Below are 24,077 nucleotides of genomic sequence, written 5' to 3'. Positions count from 1 at the left end.
CAGTAAGGAGCTTAAAGTGACTGATTTCAGAAGCCCAGTTCTTTCCAGGAACGTCTAAAACCGTGGTTTTCAACCTGTGGGTCACACGCTCTATGGACAACAAACAACCCTTTCCCAGGGGTCGCCTAAGGCTACCGTCTGCATATCAGTATTTACATTACAACTCATAGTGGTAACAAAATTACAGTTATGAAGTAGCAAGAAAATAATGGTATGGCTGGAGTCACCACATGAGGGGCTGTTAAGGGCTCCATGCACAAGGAAGATGGAACCCACTGAACTGCTCAGCTCTGCTCACATACAGCACGACCCGACTGGAGGCTTCCAGCCCGAGGCCCCCCTGTACCTCTGGATCTCTGCAATCTCAGCTCGCAGGCGGTCGATCTCTTCTTTCTCTGAGGCAATCTGACGACGCAGGAACTGCTCCATGGCCAGGAGCTCCTCCTGTTCAGTCAGGATTTCATTCTCCTGAAACAATGACAATGGGTGGGCACCTGTCTGAGCTCTGCTAGAGGAACGGCCACCTCTCCAGAGCCTCTGCTGTCACCCTGCTCGGTGCTGAACACAAGTTACTACAACAAAACCATGCCATGGTCTCAGAATCAAGAAAAGCTACACCAAGTCACGTTGAGAGAAGGTCTAGACCCTTCTTAACAACAAAGTGCACACAAGGACCAGCTGTAGCTTTTGCAAGGCTCCCTATGAGCCCGCCACACCCCGGCAGAGGACCGCTTTGCCTTGCTCACGGCTGAAGAGACTGCTCAGCGGTTACGAGCTCTTGCTCTTGTGTGGCACCCACATCAAGGACTCACAACCATCTGCTGGAGGGAGGCCGAGCACTGTCTTCTGGCCCATGGGTATCTGAATGCATGTGTGTGCAATACATATGCACAAATAAACATGATCTAAAACTCATCAGCTTTGGCTTCCTGTCTCTCCGGATTCAGGGTCACAGTGACTTTTCTGCATCACTAGGAACAGGACCCAAGAGATGCATGTGCGGCTGGTACCAGTGTCAGGTGTGAGGCAGAACAGAGAGAAGGAATGATTACAGGATCTCCCTGCCTTCCTCACTGTCCCCAGCCACACCCTTCAGATCAAAGTAAGAACTCTTGACAGGTTAACCATTCCTAAACTGCTTGAGAGCAGGGATGTGGAGAGCGCCTGCCTGCACTCCAGCTAGGGCTCTCAGGTCTAGAGCAAACAGTAGAGAGAAGATGCCTTGGAGGCAAGAGCACCAGCAACTCCTTCCAAACAAGGGGCACCGTGGGCACAGTCCAGGAACCACTGAAAAGCTCCCAAGTGAGAGAGGCCACATCTCCATGCTCAAACACAGACACTTGTCGTTTACCTCAGAGCATGTATGGATGAAGTTATACTCCAAGAAACCTCAGATGGGAAACACTAAGAAAATCATCTGGGACTTCTCCCTCCTCAGAGTTTTTGTTTCCGTTCTTGTAAATCAGGAACATGCCAACACCACAAACTTCTATGTCGACTTACAGAAACTAGGAAGCTAAGCAGAAGGCAGCTTCTCCCTCCACACGTAACATTTCAGCACACACAGCACAAGGGCAGGGCCACAGAATAGGAACAACCTCTTTGGAGTTCATTACAATTTTGGTTTTAAAAAGTCTATAGTTGTGCTTCTATTTGAAAAATGACCAATAAATCCCTTTGGAAATCAAAAAGTATAGCTTGCCTGGGCAAGAAGGATATTTATAACTTCTTCGTTTTCATTCATTTCTTCTTTGGAAACATCCTCTTTCGAAAGACTAGCTATCTCCTGTGCAATCTTGGTTTCACACTCCTGTCAAAGACAACACAGCCTACATTAACACACAATCAACAAATGGTCCTCTTAAATTACAGAAATGAAGAAAACCCCAGCAGCAGTAGGGAACTGTCTGTAATGATGACTGGACATTTGCTAACTAGGTTAGAATATACTGTAGGTAAGAGCAGGGATGGTGGTACCCGCCTTTAATCCCAGCACTCAGGAGGCAGAGGTAGGAGGAGCTATGTGAGTTCAAGGCCATAGTAAATTCCAGGACAGCCAGGACAACAGAAAGATCCCATCTCAAAAAGCAAAAACCAAATTAAACCATAAAAGAATATGATGTGGTTCAAGACTGCAAGGTGGCCCCGTGGCAGACACTGGGTATCAGGAACCCCTCCCCAGGACTCACACGATGCAGAGAACTGACTCTGGCAAGTTGTTCTCTGACTTCCACACTCGTGCCACTGCATGTCCACATGCACACGCTCACACAAAGAATAAACATTTTAAAGTAAGAAAAGAGCATGACATGGTTATCTCGGTCTGTGGCTACACTATGAAAAATGCTTATTTCTGATGAATATGCTCCCTTAATCCTGACTGCATGAGATGTCTTGAAGGGAGCTACTGGGGTGTCAATTTTATAATGTAACTAATTTTACCAAATACACATAGTCCAGTAACCACTACCACCCTGTTAGGAAACATTGCCCTTGCTCCATCTGTTGGTGCCCAGCACCACGGACCTGCTCTCTATCCTAACAGCTTCTCTCTCTCAGGTCTCGGGTGAACTGACTCAAGTCATTTCTCTCTAGCTTCATACCTGGCTTTAAGATGCTTCTGTCTGTTATGCTGGTGTGAGTAGCTGCTCAGTGACAACCAGCGTATGAACTGTGGAGAGCGTTTGGAGGTGCTTGGCAGGAATTTGACATTGGGGTCAGGACAGGGATATAGGTTTTAGGCAGGAATCTAATTTTGGGTCAGGACAAGGAAGGAGGCTCAGGTAGGAATCTACTTTTGAGCTAGGACAGGAAAGTAAGTCCAGGCAGGAATCTGATTTTAGGCTAGAGCAAAGAAGTAGGCTTAAGCAAGTATGTGACTTTGGACTAGGACAGGGAAGTAGGCTCAGATAGCTTGGTCATCCTGATAAGGCCCTAGAAACTGGGATCCCAGGGCTTTGTTTATTGCCTTGCTTGTTCCTTGCCTATTTGTGTTTATTGTCTTGCTTTTTCCTTTACCTAGAACTGACATAATTACTTGCATGTAATTAAAATGGTATAAAAGCAGATTGGTAAAAAATAAACCCACCTCAGTCTCAGAGCTGGTTGGGGTCATGCTGCAATGTTGTCTAATTGTCTTTTTCTTTTTAGTCCTCGCCCTTGCCCTGGAGAACTTGTTGACTGACTGAGCGGGCTTGGTCAGATGGTGCCCAACGTGGGGCAGAAACCTCAGAGACTCAGGGCAGGGGTTAAGGAGAACTCTGGAACTGTTTGTTCCTGAGATGTGTGTGTGTGTGTGTGTGTGTGTGTGTGAGTGAATGAGTGTGAACCACCCAGAGGGTGAACACGCACCAGTGAGATACAGGTAGTGAGGGCAGAGGGAAGATGGGGAGGCTGGAATGAATGCATCCTAACTTATATACCCTCTCACCAGCTGCAGGGCTCTGGGGCTGTTGCTTTAGCTGCTATGAACAGTCTGCAAATGTTCTGTGAAGGCTTATGGGTTTCGGCTGCTTCTCTTAGAGAATAATGGCTGAGTGAAATTTCTGCACTATATGATCGATAATCACATGGTTAATTTTTGGGAAAGTGCCAAGATGATATCAGGGTTAAACTGGTGCTATATTTTGTCATATTTTCAGTCACTAATCCACTGAATGGCGCTTCTTTAAGTAATTTCTCCCTCAAAAGAGAAGCCAGCATGAAGGCACCTGAGCATGTAGTTACAAAATAAGTCATCAAGGAGAGGGAATGGCTGGGGAGAGAACACAACTGGTAAGAGGAAGAAGAGAAGACAGCCGGCCCTTGTCATATAACCACACTGCCTCTGATGTATGTGTGTGTGTGCTCACAAACAAGTATAGTCATGTACTTGTGTGCACATTTGTGTGCACGTGTGTAGAAGTCATTTGTTGGGTATCATTCCTCAATCCATTCTCAAACTTTTTTTTTTTTTTGAGTCAAGATCTCTCACTTAACCTTGACCTCTAGACTATCTGGCCTTCAAGCTCAGGGACCTCCTGTCTGCCTTCCCAGTGCCAAGATTATAGGTATAAGCCATAACATGTGAGTGCTATGGATTGAATTCTGGTCCTTATTTTTGCAAAAGCAAGCACTTTGTTTACCAAGTAAGCCATTTCCACAGCTATGGTCCTTTTATTCAACACAGACACACATAACAAAGAGACACAAAAGCCAAACATCCACCCATCTATGTCACGGACTCTTCACATAAGGGCTGCTGGACAATGCAATTAGATCAACAACTGCAATCTGCCCTGGGAAACTTAGGCACACATCCAAAGCCAAGCATGGTGGCCCATGCCTATAATCCAGCACGTGAGAGACAGAGGCAGCAGGATCCAGAGTTCAAGGTCACCTTGGCTATAGAACAAACTTGAGACTACTGGCCAACATGAGATCTTATTAAAACAAACAAACAAACAAACAACAACAACAACAAGAGTCCATAAAACAACAACAACAACAACAACAAGAGTCCATAAGACAGAGGAAACAAAAGATTGACAATTTAGTGAGCTGGAGAGAAAAACAAAAGGAAAGGTTTCCTCCCAGACTGAAAACTGTGTGCAGCTACAAGCATCTCAGGCCTGTGCTCTCAACAAGTGCTATATCCTTGAAGCAAAAGGCCTGAGGTGTTGTCTTCTCACAATGACCCACAGCTCCACTCTCCAGGTCCCAGAGGTGTTAACTAGTGTCCGCAGGCTGTGCTACTCAATCTGCTGCTGGGTCTGCATGTGGCTTGTCCGATCTTTCAGAGGTGTGGATTTTAGCTTTGATGTGACTGGGAAACTGAATCCAGACTCAGCTTCACACACTAAAGTAGCATAAAACCACAAGTGGGACTTGTGCACTCCCAGCAAAGCAGCAGGGCCACACGGTCCTTCCCTCCAGTGACTGCAAAGCAGAATCCTTCCCAGGCCTTCCAGCCCTGCATTTCCATTCAAAACTCAAACTTCTCAGCAATCTCTCTCACTCTTACAGCTCTGTCCACAGACACAAACCAGGCAGGAAATAACAAGATCACCTTTGTAATTAAAAAACAAAAAGTCTTTCTAAACTTAATGAAATATTTGATTTATACCACACGAAAGTATGAATAACACAAAGCAGGAAACATTTGTGTGAATAAATTTCCCACCAGAGAATTTAGCATCAACAGACAGATATGTTCTACATTTAAAAGAATAACTTACAGCAGTGTACAGAAGGCTCATCCACACTTCCTGTAGGTTTATTAGACACAAGATGTAAGAGAATAACTCACTTGTCTTTTAGCTTCCCTCAGCTTTCTCTTGAGGGCAGTCAGAATCCTCTGTACTTCCCATAATCTTTCTTCTTTAGATAAGTCCTTTATCCCGCCCTGCAGATCTCGATGTAAACAATTCAAAAGGAACTCCTAGATAACAAAAAGATACATGGTGTCCTCTGGTCTTGTTATCTGACAGCAGCACCTGCAGTTTCTCAGATGAAGGCCCCCAGCTCTCAATCTGCACAGCAACAGCGAAGACTCCCTCCTCTGCCGACTACATACGTACTGCCGCCTGCTTTTACCAGGACTTAGACCCTCAGTCCCTTATTTTTGGAGGTTCAGTAGTAATTAGCCCGTATCTTTGCTCTTCCTTCTCTCCTCACAACAACTGGTAAGTAGAACACAGCCAACAAGGAAAACAGGCCTGTGGTAATATTCATGCAACGCAACCAGCGTTCTCAAGGTTCTACTCGGTCTTGAATTTCTTACCAGTCAGTCTCAGTCTCTCTGCCTCCCCTGACACACTTGTGCGTGCGCACACCCACATTTGCTGGGTTTCTTCTAGATATCAAAGTAGTACAGTGGAAAAGCTCCATGCTTGAGCTAATCTTGGTTACACAGTCTAGGGATTATGTCCCAGTATCTTAGCTGTAGAACAGGATGGTTACGCGCTGCACCTTGTCTAGAAAAGCAAACATGTTCGAGATCCTGGCTATGGGCTGAGTCCTTCCCATGCATTATTTCCCACATTCATTCCCTGAGTTGATCCATACTAAAATGAGAATACCAAGGCTTAAGGACGTTGAACAATTTGCCTTAAATTAGCATGTCAAGAATGAGCAGGGGCTGGAGAGATGGCAGAGGTTAAGAGCACTAGATGCACAACCATCTGTAATGGGATCTGATGCTCTCTTCTGGTGTGTACTCATATATGTCAAAAAAAGATGAGCAGAGTGGAAATTTGAAACTAATTCTTACAGTTAAAAACCCTATGCTATTGCTATTTCTACCACGGCTGCTCACTCACACAATATGAACTAGGACAGCTGGAAATGTGCCCCGAAGAACATGCTCCCAGGACAAGGGCAGAGCTCAGTGGGTACACACTTGCATAAGGCCCTGGGTTCCATCCTCAGCACTGCACAAAACTGGGTGTGGTCCCACAACTTCAGCACACAAGAGGTGGAGGACTGTACACAGGAACTGCACACTACTCCATAAGCTAGGGCTGACCACCTCCATTCCACAGCCCTTTGTGGGCAGCACAGAAGCAGGCAGGGAGGGCTGAGGAGAGGGGGTAGGGGCAGGGGCAGGCAGGGCAGCACACACCTGTCTCCGGATCTCCTCCTTGATGCCTGCTTGGGTCTCTGGCAGTGTGGGCATTGTGGCCATGTTGGACCACCGCAGAGGTCTTGTTACTTGCTTCAGGACCACGGTGCCAAAGAGCTCTTGCACATGTGTGAAAAGCACGTACAGGACTCGATTGCTGATCTGCAGACAACGGAATCAGAGTTGCATAAGACATGAAAGTGATCTTTACCTTCACCAGTCACACTATGCAGCCTTTAATTCTGGATACTATGCAGGTCTCCACAGGGGACAAAACAGGCTTCACTAATGATCAGTTTAGGAGCAGATGAAAGCCCAGCTTGAGTCAGGTTCTCAGGCAGCATAGCCGGGAAGCGGAGAAAGGGCACAAGACACACCGCCATCAATGTGCACTTCCCCGTCATCCGTCAACGGTCATTTCCTACGTGTTCTGAGACCTGTCCACACAGAGTGATGCTCCTGTAGACAGCTGGGCGGTGGCACACCTTCAGGTGTATAGAGCTGGTAGGCTCTCCAGCACACAAGCTCCACTGTCCCCAGATGTTCCCATCCTAGGAAGCCAGAACGGCAGGACGACTTTTGCCTGGCTCAGACTTTCTCTTACTCTCGGAGCTTCTGTAGTGCAAGCACCCGCGTTCGGGCAATACTGAGCAACAATGTAGCAGTGACTAATTCCAAGTCCAGGCTAACAAAGGTGATCATGATATTCGAGACATGCAAGAAACAGTTTGTTTCTAAAACATAACCAATAACTAAGTATCTTTAGCAAAAGAAAGCACCATCCTCTTATAGTAATTAATTATAATTATAATAATTACAATGACATATGATCAGGACCTCACATGCCAACCAAAAAGAGGGCTTCAATTAAAAATTAGAGTGGGCACACCATCAGTCCCTGCACTCCGAAGGCAGAGGCAGGAGGATCTCTGAGTGAGTTCAAGACCAGCCTGGTCTACAGTGTGAGTTCCAGCCAGGGCTATAGAGAAACCCTGTCTCTCTAAAAAAACAAAAAACAAAAAAACAAAAAAGAACCAATGTCTCCTTTATTTCCCTCTCTTTTTTTCTTTATTCTCTCTCTTTCTCTCCCTCTTTTTTTTTAAAAGATTTATTTATTTATATGAGTACACTGTAGCTGTCTTCAGACACACCAGAAGAGGGCGTCAGATCCTATTACAGATGGTTGTGAGCCACCATGTGGTTGCTGGGAATTGAACTCAGGACCTCTGGAAGAGCAGTCAGTGCTCTTAACTGCTGAGCCATCTCCCCAGCACTCCTCCACCCACTTTCTGACACAGTAAAATGTCAGTTCTTCTAAATGCAAAGTCTTTCTTTGGCAGCATCAACTGAGCAGTGGTAGAGGCTCTGTCGGCTCTGTAGGAAGATGGCTTAGCCAATAAAGCACGCAAGCACAAGAGAGCTGAGGTCAAGCTTCCTTCCTAATTCACACAAAAAAAAAATTTAAAAAAAGTTGAGCATGGCTGTGCACACCTATAATCCCAGCCTGGGGAGGGTCCCTGAAGCTTGGTGGCCAGTGAGGGACCCTGTATAAAAGAGAAAAAAGGTGGATGGTTGGTGCCTAAGCAACAATAACAAAGTTGTCCTATGACCACCACATAAACATGCATACATCTACATGTACGGGCAGCACACATGAAATTCCTACATATGAACTTCAACATACATATACGATAGGATGCCAGATATGCAAGTGTTTAAAACAAAACAAAAACAATACAAGCAATATACTACTCAATTCCCTCAATGACTTCTCAGATTAAGAGGCAACTTAGTAGCTGGGTGTGGTGGCGCACGCCTTTAATCCTAGCACTTAGGAAGCAGAGGCAGGAGGATTTCTGAGTTCGAGGCTAGCCTGGTCTACAAAGTGAGTTCCAGGACAGCCAGGGCTATACAGAGAAACCCTGTCTAGAAAAACCAAAACCAACCAAACAAAAAAAGAGGCAATATAGCCTCTCTCTCTAGATCCATCTCACAGGTAAAGTCCTCAGAAAGAACTGCCATACGAACATTACAGCCCTTTGTGCTTGATCCAAGCGGACAGGATATTCACATTTCACAACTAAGCAAAAGAACAAATATGCTCACCCCCCTACACGCTGGCACTGCCCGCACCGGGACAGAGAAGATCTGTGACCAGGCAGATCCGTTATTCCCCCCAGATTCACTGTTTTAAATGAGACTCAGCAACAGAGGAGTGCCCCAATTTCCCAGTGACAGTACCAAAAGTGTGTGTGTGTGGACAGGACCGTACCTGCACGGTGGGGCTCAGCACTATAGAGATGTTCTGGATGTTCATCTTCGTCTCCAGCTCCTTTGCGATGACGTGGTCCAGGTGCACAATGAGCCAGGAAAGCAGAAGATGATTGCACTCGGGCAGTTCCCGGAGCAAGCGCTGGAATTCCTGCACTTTCTCCATCTCTGTGGCCTTCCCACAGGCCTCTTCAAATCGGGGCATAAGCTCTTTGGTAAGCAAATTCTCGGGAAGGTCTCGCAGATACTGCTTCAGCAAGCTGGCTACAGTGTTAGGCTCATAGTCTTCTAAGTTTGGAGACTCCTCTCGGTCATAGGCTGCTTTTAGCTCATCTACCTTTGATTTGATTCCTTAAAACATTACATTTAGGAGAGAGAGAATACCAGAATCAGACACACTTTCTCCATCACTACACACACACCTGCCACACAGACACAGGAACAGCCAGGAAGAAGCCCTGGGAGCCAGGCTGGGGGCACATGCCTGTGATCTCAGCACTAGAGGCGGAAGCAGGAGGACAGCTGCCAGTTCAAGTCTGACAATCTGGGTACACAGTGAGACCCTTCTCAAAACTAAGCACAGACCCTCCTGGTAGAATCCGTGTCACAGAACTCTGTATGAACGAACACAACACATAAAACCACAGCTTGAAATGGAACATTCCCAGAAACCACGAGATATTATGAAAATGTTTAATCCAGGAAAAAATTTAAATATAATGGCAGTTAGATAATAACTCAGGAGCAAATGAAGCTATAGTCTGAGCATATGCACTGTGCACAGAAAGCCAGGTTCCTGAGTCCTCACAAAACAGACAGCATAAAATGAAACTCGGTCACTCCGTCACACTTAGCCTTTCCCAGCTGTTTCTTTGTAACTAAGTTAGTCCGTGATGCAGAACAACGCTCCTGGAAAATTGTTCTCTATTGTACAACACCCACCTAATTTCTATTTGAAAGTTTGAGTTCTTTTTTTTTTGGCCAGGCAATGGTGGCGCACGCCTTTAATCCCAGCACTTGGGAGGCAGAGGCAGGCGGATTTCTGAGTTCGAGGCCAGCCTGGTCTACAGAGTGAGTTCCAGGACAGCCAGAGCTACACAGAGAAACCCTGTCTCAAAAAACCCAAAAAACAAAACAAAACAAAAACCTGGAAAGCCAGGTACGGTGGCGCATGCTTTTAATCCCAGCACTCAGGAGGCAGAGGCAGGCGAATTCCTGAGTTTGAGGCCAGCCTGGTCTACAAAGTGAGTTCCAGGACAGCCAGGGCTACCTGTCTCGAAAAACCAAAAAAAAAAAAAAGGGGCTGTCGAGATGGCTCAGGGGGTAAGAGCACTGACTGCTCTTTAGAAGGTCCCAAGTTCAAATCCCAGCAACCACATGGTGGCTCACAACCACCCATAATGAGATCTGACGCCCTCTTCTGGTGTGTCTTTGGTCAGCTACAGTGTACTTATGTATAATAATAAATAAATCTTTGAAAATAAAACTGGAAACTTCATAAGGAATTCCAGTGAGAAATAGAGTAGTCTAAAAGTACATTTAATGTTGAAAGTATTATGACACAAATACAGAACATTATTTAAATTGACTTTTAACTAGTGTTTGCTTTTTCATTTATCTACAGGTGTATAGGTGTTTAGCCTCAGACATCTGTGCACCAAGTGCATGCCTGGTGCCCAGCGGCCACAAGAGGGCGTCAGAGCCCCTGGATTACAGGCAGTTGTGAGCTGCTTTGCAGGTGCTGGAAACTGAAGCCGGGTACTCTGGAAAAGCAGCCAGTCTCTTAACTGCTGAAACATCTCTCCAGCCCCTTTCATATTTGTTTTTTAATTAGAACTGATATAAACGAGAACCAAACACCTCCAGAAAAAAAAAAAGGCATTATCATATTAACAAATAGCAAAGCCAGGGTTGGGGGCCAAGGATGTATGTGAGTGACAGGGCCCTTGCTTCCCAAGAACATGGGCCCTGGGTCCAATCTCAATCAGACAAGGGGGGTAGAGGAGAGACACAGCTACACAGATAGTGTGCCATGGTGTGCAGCTGTCAGTGTGGAAACAACTACTGAATGCTCTCACAAAAAAAGAGGCATTCTATTAGGAATGGTGAGGTTTTCCAAAAGATACAAATGTCAAAAATAGGTCAGAAACAAAAGAATTTTTGAACAAAGCTACAGAAAATTTTCAAAGAAACATTCATTCCCCCCAGTCTTCATGCTTATCAAGATTGTGTGGGAAAATAGCTTCTATCACTGTTTAAATCTTCAAAAATCAATCAATAAAAATAATCGTAAAAATCAACCTTGCATGCTTGTGTATAATCCCTATGAAATAGAAACAATGAAGCATTTTATCTACTGGGCCATATAAATGTTACCCCAAGTATCAAATCTATGTGCTAGAAAGGATACTAGCCAATTAAATGGAGAACTTGCTTAATCTTTCTCTTTGGTCTAAACATACAGGACACACCTGTTGCCATAAAGAGTTAAGCGATCAAAGCGCTCCATGAAAACCACTCTCCATGGAGTGTAACAAAATCACTCTCCGTGGGAGTGTAACAACAGGTGCAGATACTCCCCACCTTGGAGCCTGAATCCCAAGTTATCACAGAACTCATGCTGCTTTTGAAGAAATCTTTGTACTTCTAAATAACTTATATATTGCTTGGTTTTAGATCCCCAATATATAATACATAACGGCCAAGCATAAACTACAATTTCCTGTAGAAACTGTAGTAGATGTGTGTAGATGAAGCTGACATTTGCAATAACTGTATGAGGCCGAGAGGAACAATCACGTTTGGCCCAACCATCTAGAAAACAACTCTCTGTGTTCAGTCACACTGAGGAAACAGACAACAAGGCTGTGTCATTAGCCATCTCTTGGCGGAAAACTTCCTTCACAGAGCTCTCAGCCTTCCCAACACCTAGGTTTAGAAAGACGCTGCGACAAGACTCGGCACCTCAGCCTGTTATCGCTACAACCCACATGCTTATTCTGCCCACATGCTTCATCTGCCCAGCTGCTGCAAGCTGCGACTGGCTTGGGAGTAAAACCTTGCGGAAGGAAACTGCACGAGAACCAGCCACGATGGCGGAGGTCATGTAGGGACCACGCAAGCGACTACGGTTTAGGCTCCTCACAAGATAGCACACTTTAGGAAGCTAAGTGCAGCTAATCTGCTAAAGCCATCGCCGAGTGGCCTGCACGTCCCCATACCTGACACCCGGTAGACGCCTTCACACTTCATGCCGTGCCTCTCCATGTAGTCCACACACTCCCGGAAGACAGCTGGCAGCCGGACGCCGTCATACATCATGGTCCTCTCTACTGCGTCAGCCAAGGGAACCCCAAAAATGGGCTTGAGACTCGGCGCGTCCATCTGAGGCACCTCTGGCTCCTGAATTGGCTTTTTCTTTTTCTTCTTCTCCTTCCACTGTTTAACAACATCGGCTGCTGTCAAGTCTTTCGATTTCTTTTCTTTATGCTTTTCCTCTTTGTGCTTTTCCTCTTTATGCTTTTCTTCTTTGGGTTTTTCTTTGATTTTAAAATCTTTTTCCTTCTTTTTAGAGAAACTGGGCTTTTTGAACACATGGATTCCCTTGGGCCTCTTCACCTTGGAAGGACTTTCAGCTTCATCTCCAGAGCTGTCTTCTTGGAAGGCAGCGTAGCCTTCAGCTGCCAAAGAAAGGCAGTATAAATTGTGGTTAGTGTCAAAATGTCACAAGCTTCCTACAAGAGAAACAAAAAGGTGGCCCCTGGCAGGAGCTATCCAATCTCTGGCCTCTTGAGCCTCTAAAAAAAATATATCATCAAAAGACAATAGAGTAGTGACACTCAGTGACCACAAGAGGGCAGCAGATAGCAGCTATCATTGCAATATCAATGTTGAGAGGAAAGTAGTAGTATGTGTATGCAAGCAGAGTTCTGAGAAACACTAAAGTATGAACACACAGGAAACAGTAAACACAGAGGACTAATGCGGTCAATCCTGAAAAACGGACCTGGGGCCAGTGCCTTGGGCAATCTGGAAGCACTTTACAAACTGCACACGTGCTCCAGGTGCTCCCTAAGACCCGCTCGCTCCCCCGCCCATTCCTTGCCTTTCTGGAGCACCGACCACAGCCTCCTTTAAACTGAAGGCTGAGTGTAAATGACTACCTGACCCATTAGGAGCAATGTCTGCATTCTGTAACACCAAGTCAGAATTACTAGTTTGTAGCATAATGTTACTGTGTCCTATGTAAAGATGGCCCATGTATTATTCAAATGCTGATTTCTCTGCCCCCATATCTGGTTACAATCTGGACATGCCATTGTAATGCTTCTTCTAAGAATTTCCAGTCTCAATGTTATGTCAACATTGCTCCCAATTTACTATCTGATTTGTCAATAAAAGCTGATCAGCCAATGGCTGAGCAGAGGAGAGAAGAGGGCTGGATTTCCCAGCCAGAGAAGGGGGAGGAGAGGGGAGGGGGAGGAGGGAGGGAGAGGAAGGGAGAAGGGAGAGAAAGAGGGAGAAGGGAGAGAAAGAGGGAGAGGGAGAGGGAGAGGGAGAGGGAGAGGGAGAGGGAGAGGGAGAGGGAGAGGGAGAGGGAGAGGGAGAGGGAGAGGGAGAGGGAGAGGGAGAGGGAGAGGGAGAGGGAGAGGGAGAGAGACTTCACCCCCTCCAGGTGAAGGGTGAACACACCTATAGCAGAGAAAGCCAGACCAGAACTAAAATGTAGTGTCCTGGGGATACTGGCTGGGAGGTAGCCAGATTACCTTAGAGGATTAAAAAAGATTAATAACTGCTCAGCCAGTGTACTGTAAAGCTTGATTAAATAAATCATATAGTCTGCCTCATTTATTTGGGAGCTAGGCAGGATAAAGACTGTAATTACTCTTTAAGTAAAGATAATTTACATAATGTGATGTAAAGGATAATGTAAAGAATAAAAATTATCACTTTTAAAACTGCACTAACACCAATTTACTTTTGTTTGTTTTTAGGGTGAGTCTCACTGTGGCACCCAGGCTGGCTTACACTGGCCACAGGTGCTGCTTCTGTATTGGCCTCCAGAATAGTTCGTCTATCGGCATGCATACACACAGCTCTTGGCTCCCCTCCCTCTCCCCTCTCTTTTGACTAGCTATTTTCTACCTACCTACCTACCTGAGACAAGGTCTCTCTGTAGAGCTCTGACTGTCCTGGAACTCAGATTGGCCTTGAACTCAAAGAGATCCTCCCACCTCTCTGCCTTCCAAGTGATTAGCTGTGTGGGCTACAATGTCCAGCAACTTCCTTCCTACTGTTATCTTATGTGCGTGTGTCCGTATCAGTGTACACTACACCAGAGGCATCAGGTCCCTGCAGCTTGAATCCCAGTGGTCAGGAGGTCACGGGTGCTCTGGAAGAGCAGCACTCTGAACCTGAGCCCCCTCCCCCTCCAGCCTACATTGCTGTTCCCAATAACCCCAAGCTGTTGCTTTCTGTAGAGCTACCTTACAAGTTACTTTATAACAAAGATTAAACATAGTTTCCAAATTATCTTTTAACTTTAAACACCATAAGCCTTGAACTAACCAGAAAGGCAAAAATCTTAAGGGCAAGCTGGGGGCAGTGGCACAGGCCTAGTCCCCGCACTCTGGAGGCAGAGGCAGGCTGATCTCTAAGTTGAGGCCAGCCTGGTCTACAGGACAGCCAAGACTACACAGAGAGGGGGCTGGAGAGATGGCTCAGTGGTTAAGAGTGCCGACTGCCCTTCCGAAGGTACCGAGTTCAAATCCCAGCAACCACATGGTGGCTCACAACCATCCGTAACGAAATCTGATGCCCTCTTCTGGAGTATCTGAGGACAGCTACAGTGTACTTACATAAAATAAATAAATCTTAAAAAAAAAAAGTTGTCTTCAACACATGAGCAAATTATTTCCTTTAAAAAAAAAAGACTACACAGAGAAACCCTGCCTTAAAAACCAAACCAAATCAACCCAATCAATCAACCAAACAAACGCTTTCATTTTCTTAAGCTCCAACTCAGTCAGTGTCAGCCTGTGAAGAAAGACGTGAGCTCTGGGGACAGGAATGGAGACCCCCTTTAAGGCAGTAGAAGGCATGTCCAACAGGCTTCATCACCAGGTCCTGTGCTGGTCACAGTCCAAGCTACCTTCAAGTAACACAGTAGTCACAAAATCTGTAACTCCCCAGGCAAGTAACATACTATGATTTTTTTAAAGTAATACTAAATTGCCTTATTTGCTTTTAACATACTAAACAGCTATAATTAGGCAATCAATCCTCCGAAAGAAGAGACTCCGGGAATGAAAAGCTAACAGATAACTTCTTTCACAGTTCCAACAGTTCCCAAATGACCACAAACCCTAGAAGGGTTTAACCAGCTGAGCAAAATTGCAGCTTCTACTCTGTATGCATCACTTGAAGCTGCCACTCTCACAATGCAGACTGGGAGACTTACCCTTTCTGGAAACTTGGCGTCTTTATCTGTGACACAAAGACAAATTAAGGAACCAGGACCTAAAGGACAGCACATGGCAAATGAGAGTCTCTGCCTAGATACATTTCAGAAGAGGGCAGGAGCCTGCAGTCTATGGAGCAGGAGGTACCTGCGGTCTATCGCTAGCTGCGTCCGCACAGAGAGACCAAGGCGCAGGACTGTATGGAAAGACAGAATCAGCACTTACTCCTTTTCTCCTTTTTCTTAAATTTCCCTTTTTTCTTTCCATGGTCTTTCTCATCATCTGACACTGTATCAGGAGGCTCATGGAGGATGTCATGGGGAGGCGAGGGCTCACCCGTCCGGTACAATCCAGGGAACTTTGTAGGGCTGATCTCCTCAGAGCTGGGGGTCCGGGTTAGCCCACTGCCATGTTCGGCCCTGCGGTGTTCACTAGGGCTGCTGGTGGGGGGCAGGAAGCACTCAGTCATGCTGATGCCCTGCCGAGGAAGGGACGTGGTCTTCTCTGTTACCTATCCATTACACCTGCATGGAAGAGAACACTGGGCAGTCAGCACATACTCACCAAGACGCAAAACCACCGTGAACACTCAGCAGTGAACCCCGCATCTACAGACAACACCCCTACCGCACTGTGACCTTACACTCCAGGGATTATATACTTCAGTTCTCAGGAGCCTGAAGCACTGGAACCCTCTCGCACTGGGCAGGCACACCAGAAGAAAATCAGAAGTCTCAAGGAAGACGCTGGCACCTGTCATTCCACCATCCAAAACTGGGCTGCAAGTCTGAGGCCAACCTGAGCAACATAGCAAGTTTCAGGCTATCCAGGGCTACAGAGTGATGGCCGGCCCCAAACAAAATAATAATGAGTTCCTTTTAAAAAGAATTCAATCACTGGGTGTGGCAGTGATGCCTTTAATCCCAGAAGGAGGCTGAGGAAGTAGGTCTGTGTGCGTTTGAGGCTAGCATGGTGTGAGTAGGGGTGTGTGTGTGTGTATAGATAGATTGGGGGTGGGAGAGGTGTCCAGCACAGCCAGGGCTATGTAGAGAGACCCTGTCTTTAAAAATATAAATAAACTTTAGCCAGGCTGTGGTGGCACATGCCTTTAATCCCAGCACTTGGGAGGCAGAGACAGGTGGATTTCTGAGTTCGAGGCCAGCCTGGTCTACAAAGTGAGTTCCAAGACAGCCAGAGCTATACAAAGAAACCCTGTCTCAAAACAAACAAACAAACAAACAAATTATAAACATATATATAATTTTAAAAATTATAATGAATAATATTGATTCATCAATGAAAAGGGCTTCATTTAGAGTTATTCAACATAAAAATCTTAGTATTTTTAAACTGTCTTCCATCAAAGCAACCATTAATAACAAATTACAAAGGTCATAAGTATACAAGAAAAATTTATATATGTCATATCATTATATTTACAATGGCTAAAATAATGTTTAATGGCTCACATAACAGCAGCTCACAGAGTACAATTTTATGTCCTGTGTAATCAGATGGCTCCCATGTTGGGAATCACTGATCTATTATGATCGGCATTTATCCTGAAACAAAGGAGCCTTCATTCAATCAATCCTAAAAGCAAGTGGCTTCACTACAATAGACAAGCATAGAGAGTTTAAGCTACTATGTTCAAAAGCTACTCAGAGATGTGCACGTGCAACCCCAACCCTGGCACCAGAGGCAAGGAGACGCCAAGGTTAAATAAATAAATAAATAAATAAATAAATTCTTCATAGCCTTGGCTGGCCTAGAACTTGTTATGTAGACCAGGCTGGCCTTGCAATCACAGAGTCCTCCTGCCTCTACCTCCTGAGTGCTGGGATTAAAGACGTGCACCACCATGCCTGGTGCTTTCTTTCATTTTGTTTTTAAAGACAGAGTTTCATGTAGCCCAGGCTAGCCTCCAACTCTTTATGTGGTCAAGAAGAACCCTGAATTTCTAATCCTCCTGCCCGTGTCTCCCTAGTACTAGGATTACTGCCCTGTGTCACCATATCCAGAAATATTTTATGGGTATTTTATGGTATAGAAATCAGACCTTAATAAAGCTTACAAAAAAGAAGAAAAGTCAAGCATGGGCAGCCATTCCCAGGGCTTTCCCTAGTAAGCCGTTCCGTCACCACCACAGGCTCCGGCATCCTGAACACACCTACTTGAATTATATATTCATGTATCTATCTGCCTTGCTTGCTTAACACGGCCCCAAACACGTTACTCCTCAAATGTCTACCAGCACGTGTGCTGCTGGTAAAGTGAAGAAGCCACAACCCGTGCCCTTAGCTTTCAATGTCAACTTGGAAAGGGGTGGGGGAGTTCCTCAGGCTTTGGGAAGCCAATAATTAACAAACAGCATATCCAATGGGGACATAAGTGGTGTTCTATTTACAAACCAAAAAAACCCAAGGACCAGAGAGCTTAGGTAACTTCCCTAAATCACACAGCTAGATGACAAACACTCCTACTCTGCCCCCAACATGCCCTCGTGTATAGTCAACAAAAGTTATTATGATAAACAGAGACACTAACGGGAGCATACTGGACTTAGCTGCTCCAAGCACAGCAGCTCATAAAGCAAGAGGTAGGCAGGGTGTGGCAGGCCACACCCAGGGATGAAGGGGAGCAAACTTCAGGTCAGGTGACTATCGGCAAGCTAAGAACCACAGATGCGCCCAGCGAAGCCTAAGGACAGGAAGACCTGCAGGTAATGACAGGTCGGTTTTTGTTGCTGTTGTTGTTGCTGTTTGTTTTTTTGATGTAGCTGTGTGAGAGAATACATGCATGTGCATGAAGTGCATGCAGTCACTACGGTGGCCAGAAGAGGGCATCAGATCCTTTGGAACTGGAGTTACTGGCAACTATAAATTACCCAATGTGGTTGCTGGAAACCAAGCATGGGTTGTCTGCAAGAGCAGGGAGTGTTCTCAACCCCTGAGCCATCTCCAGTGCCCTACAATGCCAGCTTTGGACATTCAACACCCTGTGTTCCTGCATGGTAAAGTTATCCCTACACATGTGATTAACTGACAAAAATAAGAGTTTCCGGTGACTCTTGAAATGGAGTCACGGGGCTGGTTCATACGTGACAGAATGAGTTCTCTCCAGAGAGAGAGAACTGAACTCACAAATGTCAGACAGATGTTTAAGAACAAGAACCTTTCAAGTAGTCTCTCTGCTCCTATACAGTTGATCAGCAAAGACAAGGACTGCCTATCCATACAGAAAGACAGAGAGGGCAATGTAAACACAGAACAAAAACATTTAGACGACTAACTTCAAATCTCCTGTGATTTGCTTTCAAAAGCAAACATACTGGTTCACCAAACATTAAACATTAAGCAGCTTATTCTAGAAAATCAACAGCTTGGCCTGACAACACACACCTTTAATCCCAGCACTTGGGAGGCAGAGGCAGGTGGATTTCTGAGTTTGAGGCCACCCTGGTCTACAGAGTGAGTTCCAGGACAGCCAAGGCTACACAGAGAAACCATGTCTTAGAGGAGGGGGGTGCAGAGTGGGGAACTAATAGCTTGCTCAGTCAATTACAAAGTCAACTAATTCAATATTTTATAAATGTCCATTATTAATAAATTATCAGCCTTAAATACACTAGAAGCAGCTTTATCTCTTTAAACATCTCTCTCTCTCTCTCTCTCTCTCATTCTGTGTGTGTGTGTGAGAGAGAGAGAGAGAGAGGGAGGGAGAGGAAGGAAGAGAGAGAGAGAGAGAGAGAGAGAGAGAACGAGAACAAGCGCACACAGGCCAGAGACATCAGATCCCTAAAAGCCAGTGCCAAGAACCAACCTCGGGTCCTCTGCAAGAGCAATCAGTCTCCTAACTAGAGCCATCTCTCCTGCTTTTTTTTTTTTTTTCTCCATTTTCATGGTTCTTAAAAATAACGAATAATCCCAGTGTCCACATGGCAGGCAGCTCACAACTGTGAGCTCCAGTTCTGGATCCTGTGATAACCTCATACAGACATACTTGTAGGTAAGACACCAATGCACATAAAATAAAAAGAAAGTATACAAAACAATCTACAGATTAGAAGGCTCTAATCTAATCTATTAGGGACCAAATCTTGTTTCAGCAAGACCTTGTGTCTGAACATTAATGAAAGCAAACCTAATGTTTCCGAGTATTACTGGGGCTCTTTTTGTGAGGTTTTAGTCGTTGCTTTTCTAAAACAGCAGCTTGTTCTGTGGCCCATAATAGCCTGGAGCACAAGGCTAGGGCTCAAGTCTTGCCAAACAGCCTGCATAAGCCTCCTCATGCCCACCTCGGGAATGTCTGTTTTATAAACAGTGTTTGGATGAAGAACTCATTCCTGATTTTCAAATAAAGAAAGGGGACTGTACCAGAACAAAACAGTCTAGACAGTAAGGGCACTAAGTGTTTCTAACAGCACACATGAAATTTCAGAGCAAAGAAACAGAGAGACAGGAAACTTTCCTGGAGGCAGAGGGACTGCACAAACAGCTAAAACACACAAAAACCAGGTTCAATTTTCCAATAGGGCACTGGAGCTTATAGTGTCTTAAAAACTCTGGCAGTTCCAAAAGCCATTCAAGAATATGGGTAAAATGGCGCTGTTTTCAGGATGTCAAGAACCCTGCTTCCCACACAGCTTCGGCGACAGACTGAGGAGGAAGACAGTGGCCCCTGAGAACCCCCCCCCCCGGGAGGCAGTGGGGAAAGTGAGCCTGAGGCCACCTAGCCCGCACAAACAGTGAGAACTGCCGACTTGGTATGTGTGTGGTGACATGTGAGGGCTGCTGGGGCTGTGGGGTGACTGTAGGTGACAGAGCAAACGAAGCAGATGGAGGGAGATATAACCATCACCTCAAGAGAAAGAGAAGGCAGAGGAGCCAACCTGCAGTTTCTGCTTCCAGTGTTAGAAAGCAGCTGTCTAGTTGGTCATCCAAACAATGAGACATAAGGACTGCCACCACGGTACAGGGCTGAAAGCACAGACCTGGAGCACAGGACAAGGGTTCAAGACTGAGACGGAAGAGCCCTAACTCTATGTGAGGGGCCCCAAGATGCCCCAGGCGGTGCATTTAACATGTCACTGTTACTGTGTGTAAGCTGTACTCACAGCTAAGATACAAGCAAAAACAGCAAAGTAAAGGGGAATGAGGTAAAGGCCTGAAGGTATCAGGCTCAAGCATCCCAGGAGACTGCAGCGTGTGCACACCACACGGGCATATTCTATTCCTCCTCCAAGGGTGCTCATAGCCCCAGAGCCCACCCATGATGCTCTGAAGGCTGACAGCACAGGACCCTCTGCTTCCCATCCCCCAACTGCTGCAGGTAAGCAGGTGTCCTCTGAACCAAACCTGCCTGGGCGTAGAGTTCACTGCAGTGCACCACTCTGGCCACTAGGGATGTCCTCTATCACCCAAGGACCCAGGGGCTGTGGACAAGTCTGTCTATAGCTTATCCAGCTGGCCCAAGGTTGGTCCGATGTCACCTGCAGTGGCTCCACACACAAGCACACACCACTGCCTGGTTATCCTGAATTTCTTGGATTCAACTCAAAACATAACAAACAAATCCACAATTCACAGAAAAAAAAAGTCACAGATCTTTTAAAACAGTGAGAAGGCGCTCTAGAGACATAAAGACCACTACTTTCCCCTTTACGGTGGCTCAGAAACAATCCTGCAGCCAGGGCAGATGAGGCTCAGGGTTAGTGTCATTAGCAGGGAGATCGTCCCGTGATATCGTTTAAGGCCTATGACAGCAGGTTTACACGGGAAGTGATTCCTTATGAACATTCCCCCCCAGACCAATTATTACCTAACTGAGCTGTTATATAATTAATCCTCTTAAATCTATTAACATCATTAAGGTGTACTTAACCCAGACTTGACTCGTTTGGATTTTTCCTTATAAATCATCAGCCTTAATCTCTGATTTACCTTCCCCTACCCCCGGAGCTTAGCCTAACAAGCAAACTTCTCACTGGCCTCCCCTCACTGAGTTTCACAACTTGTTTCCCACTCAGCTTCCAGCATCTTGGCAAAGTAAAATAGCATACCTAAAGCAAGCCCTGCAGGCAGAGTCAACTTTAAAAATGTGACATTCTATAACTGCACTGTAACAGGGTCTAGTGTATACTGTCCCATTATTAACAGCAACTGTTAAGGGCCGAGGGAGCAGAAGATAGAAAATTTAACAATCACCTTAGAAAAGTGTCCGTGTAAAACTAACCTGAAGAAGCTAAACTCTAGAGACACACATGTGTAGTGGTCTGTGGGAAAGCTCTGGCCTCTGAGGGCTCCAGTATCAGATGGAGAAAACTCAGCCGCACAGAGCATCAGCACCCTGACAAATGCAAGCACTACCGACAAGGTGACTGGCAGGAAGGGAGCCAATGGACATGGAGCACCGCAAGCTGTGGGCGTGTCTCCAAAACCACACTGGGCCCCACCCTTACACAAAACCAGAGTGCCATCACTAGGTAAGACAGGAGAGAAAGGGGCCCTCATTGGTTGAAAAGGTGTGTGTGTGTGTGCATGTGCGTGCATGCACGCAGAGAGGGGGCCCAGCAGTCATAAGCACTTGCTGCTCTTCCAGAGCCCTGAGGTTGGCTCCTAGCGCCCACACCAGGCAGTCACTCACACCACTGTGCTTTTACTCCAGCTCGAGGGATCTGAAAGCCCTGGCCTCCTCAGGCACCTGCACTCAAATGCACAAACCTACATGGAGACATACCTCCACATAATTAATAATAATAAAAACAAATGTTTTAAAAATGCAGGACTATCTCCAAGAACTAAACAGTGAGGCATTTTTGAAGAAATATCATATCTTTCTTACCTACCACAATGTCACGATCACATTATCTTAAGAAAACCTGAAATTTAGAATGTCAAAAAGGGCAGAGAGGACTAACACACTTTATTTAATAAAAATAAAATTCACTGGTTAGAACAGAACTAGATACAAATGATCTCACTGTAGCTTCCCAACAGTACATGAGAACATCCAGGGGTAGCAGGCAAGCTCTGTGGCGCCTCACTCGGCACATCTCATATCGGGGGAGAGACTGACTCAGTGCTGGGAACTGCACAACAGGTCACTAGCGTGCCTCTCAATGACTTTGTGAACCTCCATTTTCTGGGGTAGGGTGACCAAAAAAAAAAAAAAAAGTTCTGTGCAAAAACTTCCACAGAATAGGAAATGACAGAGCAGTTTGGTCTGACCTCAAAGATTCAAGGTTGTAGTCCCACAGAAAGCCGCCAAAAACTTTAGCTACCTAAGGATGGGCGAAATGCCATTTTCTCCTTCAACTGTGGTGCTTGATGCTGTCCAAGTCACAGGATCTGCTTCTAAGCATCAATGTCTGGGAATCGGTAGACAAGTGCCTTCTATAAGGTGATGCCATATTTGCATGTAATATACGCACATCTTCCCAGGCAGTGCAAATCAGAGATTGTTACACTAAATCTAGGTATATAGGTATGTTACTGACAATCATAAAGAAATTTATTTTAGGGCTAGAGAGATGGCTCAGTGGTTAAGAGCACTGACTGTTCTTACAAAGATCCTAAGTTCAAATCCCAGCCAACCACATGGTGACTCACAACATCCGTAACAAGATCTGACGCCCTCTTCTGGGGCATCTGAAGACAGCTACAGTGTACTTACATAGAATAAATAAATAAACCTTTTTTTTCCCTTTAATTATTTGAAAGCAATTTGGGGGAGCTGAGAGATGGCCCAGTGTGTTGAGGTGCCTGCCCACAAACCCGACAGCTTGACCCATAGAGTGGAAGGAGAAAACTGATACCCACAGGCTGCCCTATGACCTATGAGCACTGTGGTGTGTGCACACACACCTACATTCTCACACAGAAATAAATAATTTTAAAGCTTTTTGGTGTGTGTATGTAATTTTACCACATATGAAAGACAAAAGCAACTTTACATACTAAGAAGAGAGATGTGCTTTTTGTTTTTCCATAATCAAATCTTGAATACATATTTGATATTAATGAAACTCAAGTCAGCAACCACAGCAAGTGTGTGTGTGGAGGGTGTGTGTGTGTGTGTGTGTGTGTGTGTGTGTGTGTGTGTGTGTGGAGGGTACACGTACGTGTTCGAGCAGATACACACGTGCATCTGCGCACATCTATGTACAAGTCATTACCACAGCTGCTGTCCTTTGTCACTGTCCACCTGTTTTCTGAGAGTTTCTTTCATTGCACCTGGAGCTCATCAAATCTCTGTGTCTGGCTCGTCAGTAAACCTGAGCAACCCACTACCTGTCTCCACTGAGCCAGCACAGGGATTGCAGGCATGTGCCACCATGCCTTCCTCTCATGTGGAAGTTAAGGACTGAACTGAACGAGAGTTTTCACATTTACCCAGCAAGTACCTTACCATCTGACCCATCTCCCAAGACTCAAGCACTGTTGTTTTCTTAAAAAAATAAATAGCCAGGAGTGGTGGCGCACGCCTTTAATCCCAGCACTCGGGAGGCAGAGGCAGGCCGATTTCTGAGTTCGAGGCCAGCCTGGTCTACAGGGTGAGTTCCAGGACAGCCAGGGCTATATAGAGAAACCCTGTCTCGAAAAACCAAAAAACAAAAAAATAAATAAAAAATCCCTGTGTATGCCTGTGTGTGATGCGCGTGTGGATGAACGGCAGGCACACACATGCCATTACACATGCGTGGAAGTCAGAGGACAGTTTTTGGGAATTGGTTCTCTCCTTCC

The 24,077-nt window shown here is 45.6% G+C and overlaps 1 protein-coding gene across 1 annotated transcript in view; it reads right to left on the bottom strand.

Annotated features, from left to right (window-relative positions):
* Positions 1-24,077, bottom strand: part of Ralbp1 (ralA binding protein 1) — a 50,452-nt gene that overhangs the window by 2,734 nt on the left and 23,641 nt on the right. The window contains exons 2-8 of the mRNA XM_021149352.3: positions 15,559-15,857; positions 12,094-12,552; positions 8,874-9,223; positions 6,602-6,763; positions 5,288-5,419; positions 1,703-1,810; positions 347-468 (exon numbers count right to left, since the gene is read on the bottom strand). Of these exons, the coding sequence (XP_021005011.1) occupies positions 347-468; positions 1,703-1,810; positions 5,288-5,419; positions 6,602-6,763; positions 8,874-9,223; positions 12,094-12,552; positions 15,559-15,802 (1,577 nt within the window). The 5' untranslated portion in view covers positions 15,803-15,857. The remainder of the gene's footprint in view (positions 1-346; positions 469-1,702; positions 1,811-5,287; positions 5,420-6,601; positions 6,764-8,873; positions 9,224-12,093; positions 12,553-15,558; positions 15,858-24,077) is intronic.

Source organism: Mus caroli, unplaced genomic scaffold (assembly GCF_978045245.1).
Source record: "Mus caroli unplaced genomic scaffold, Mus_caroli_1 scaffold_18, whole genome shotgun sequence".
Classification (NCBI taxonomy): Eukaryota; Metazoa; Chordata; class Mammalia; order Rodentia; family Muridae; genus Mus; species Mus caroli.
Note: the sequence above shows the minus strand (reverse complement) of the source record. Positions and strands in the feature narration are given on the sequence as shown.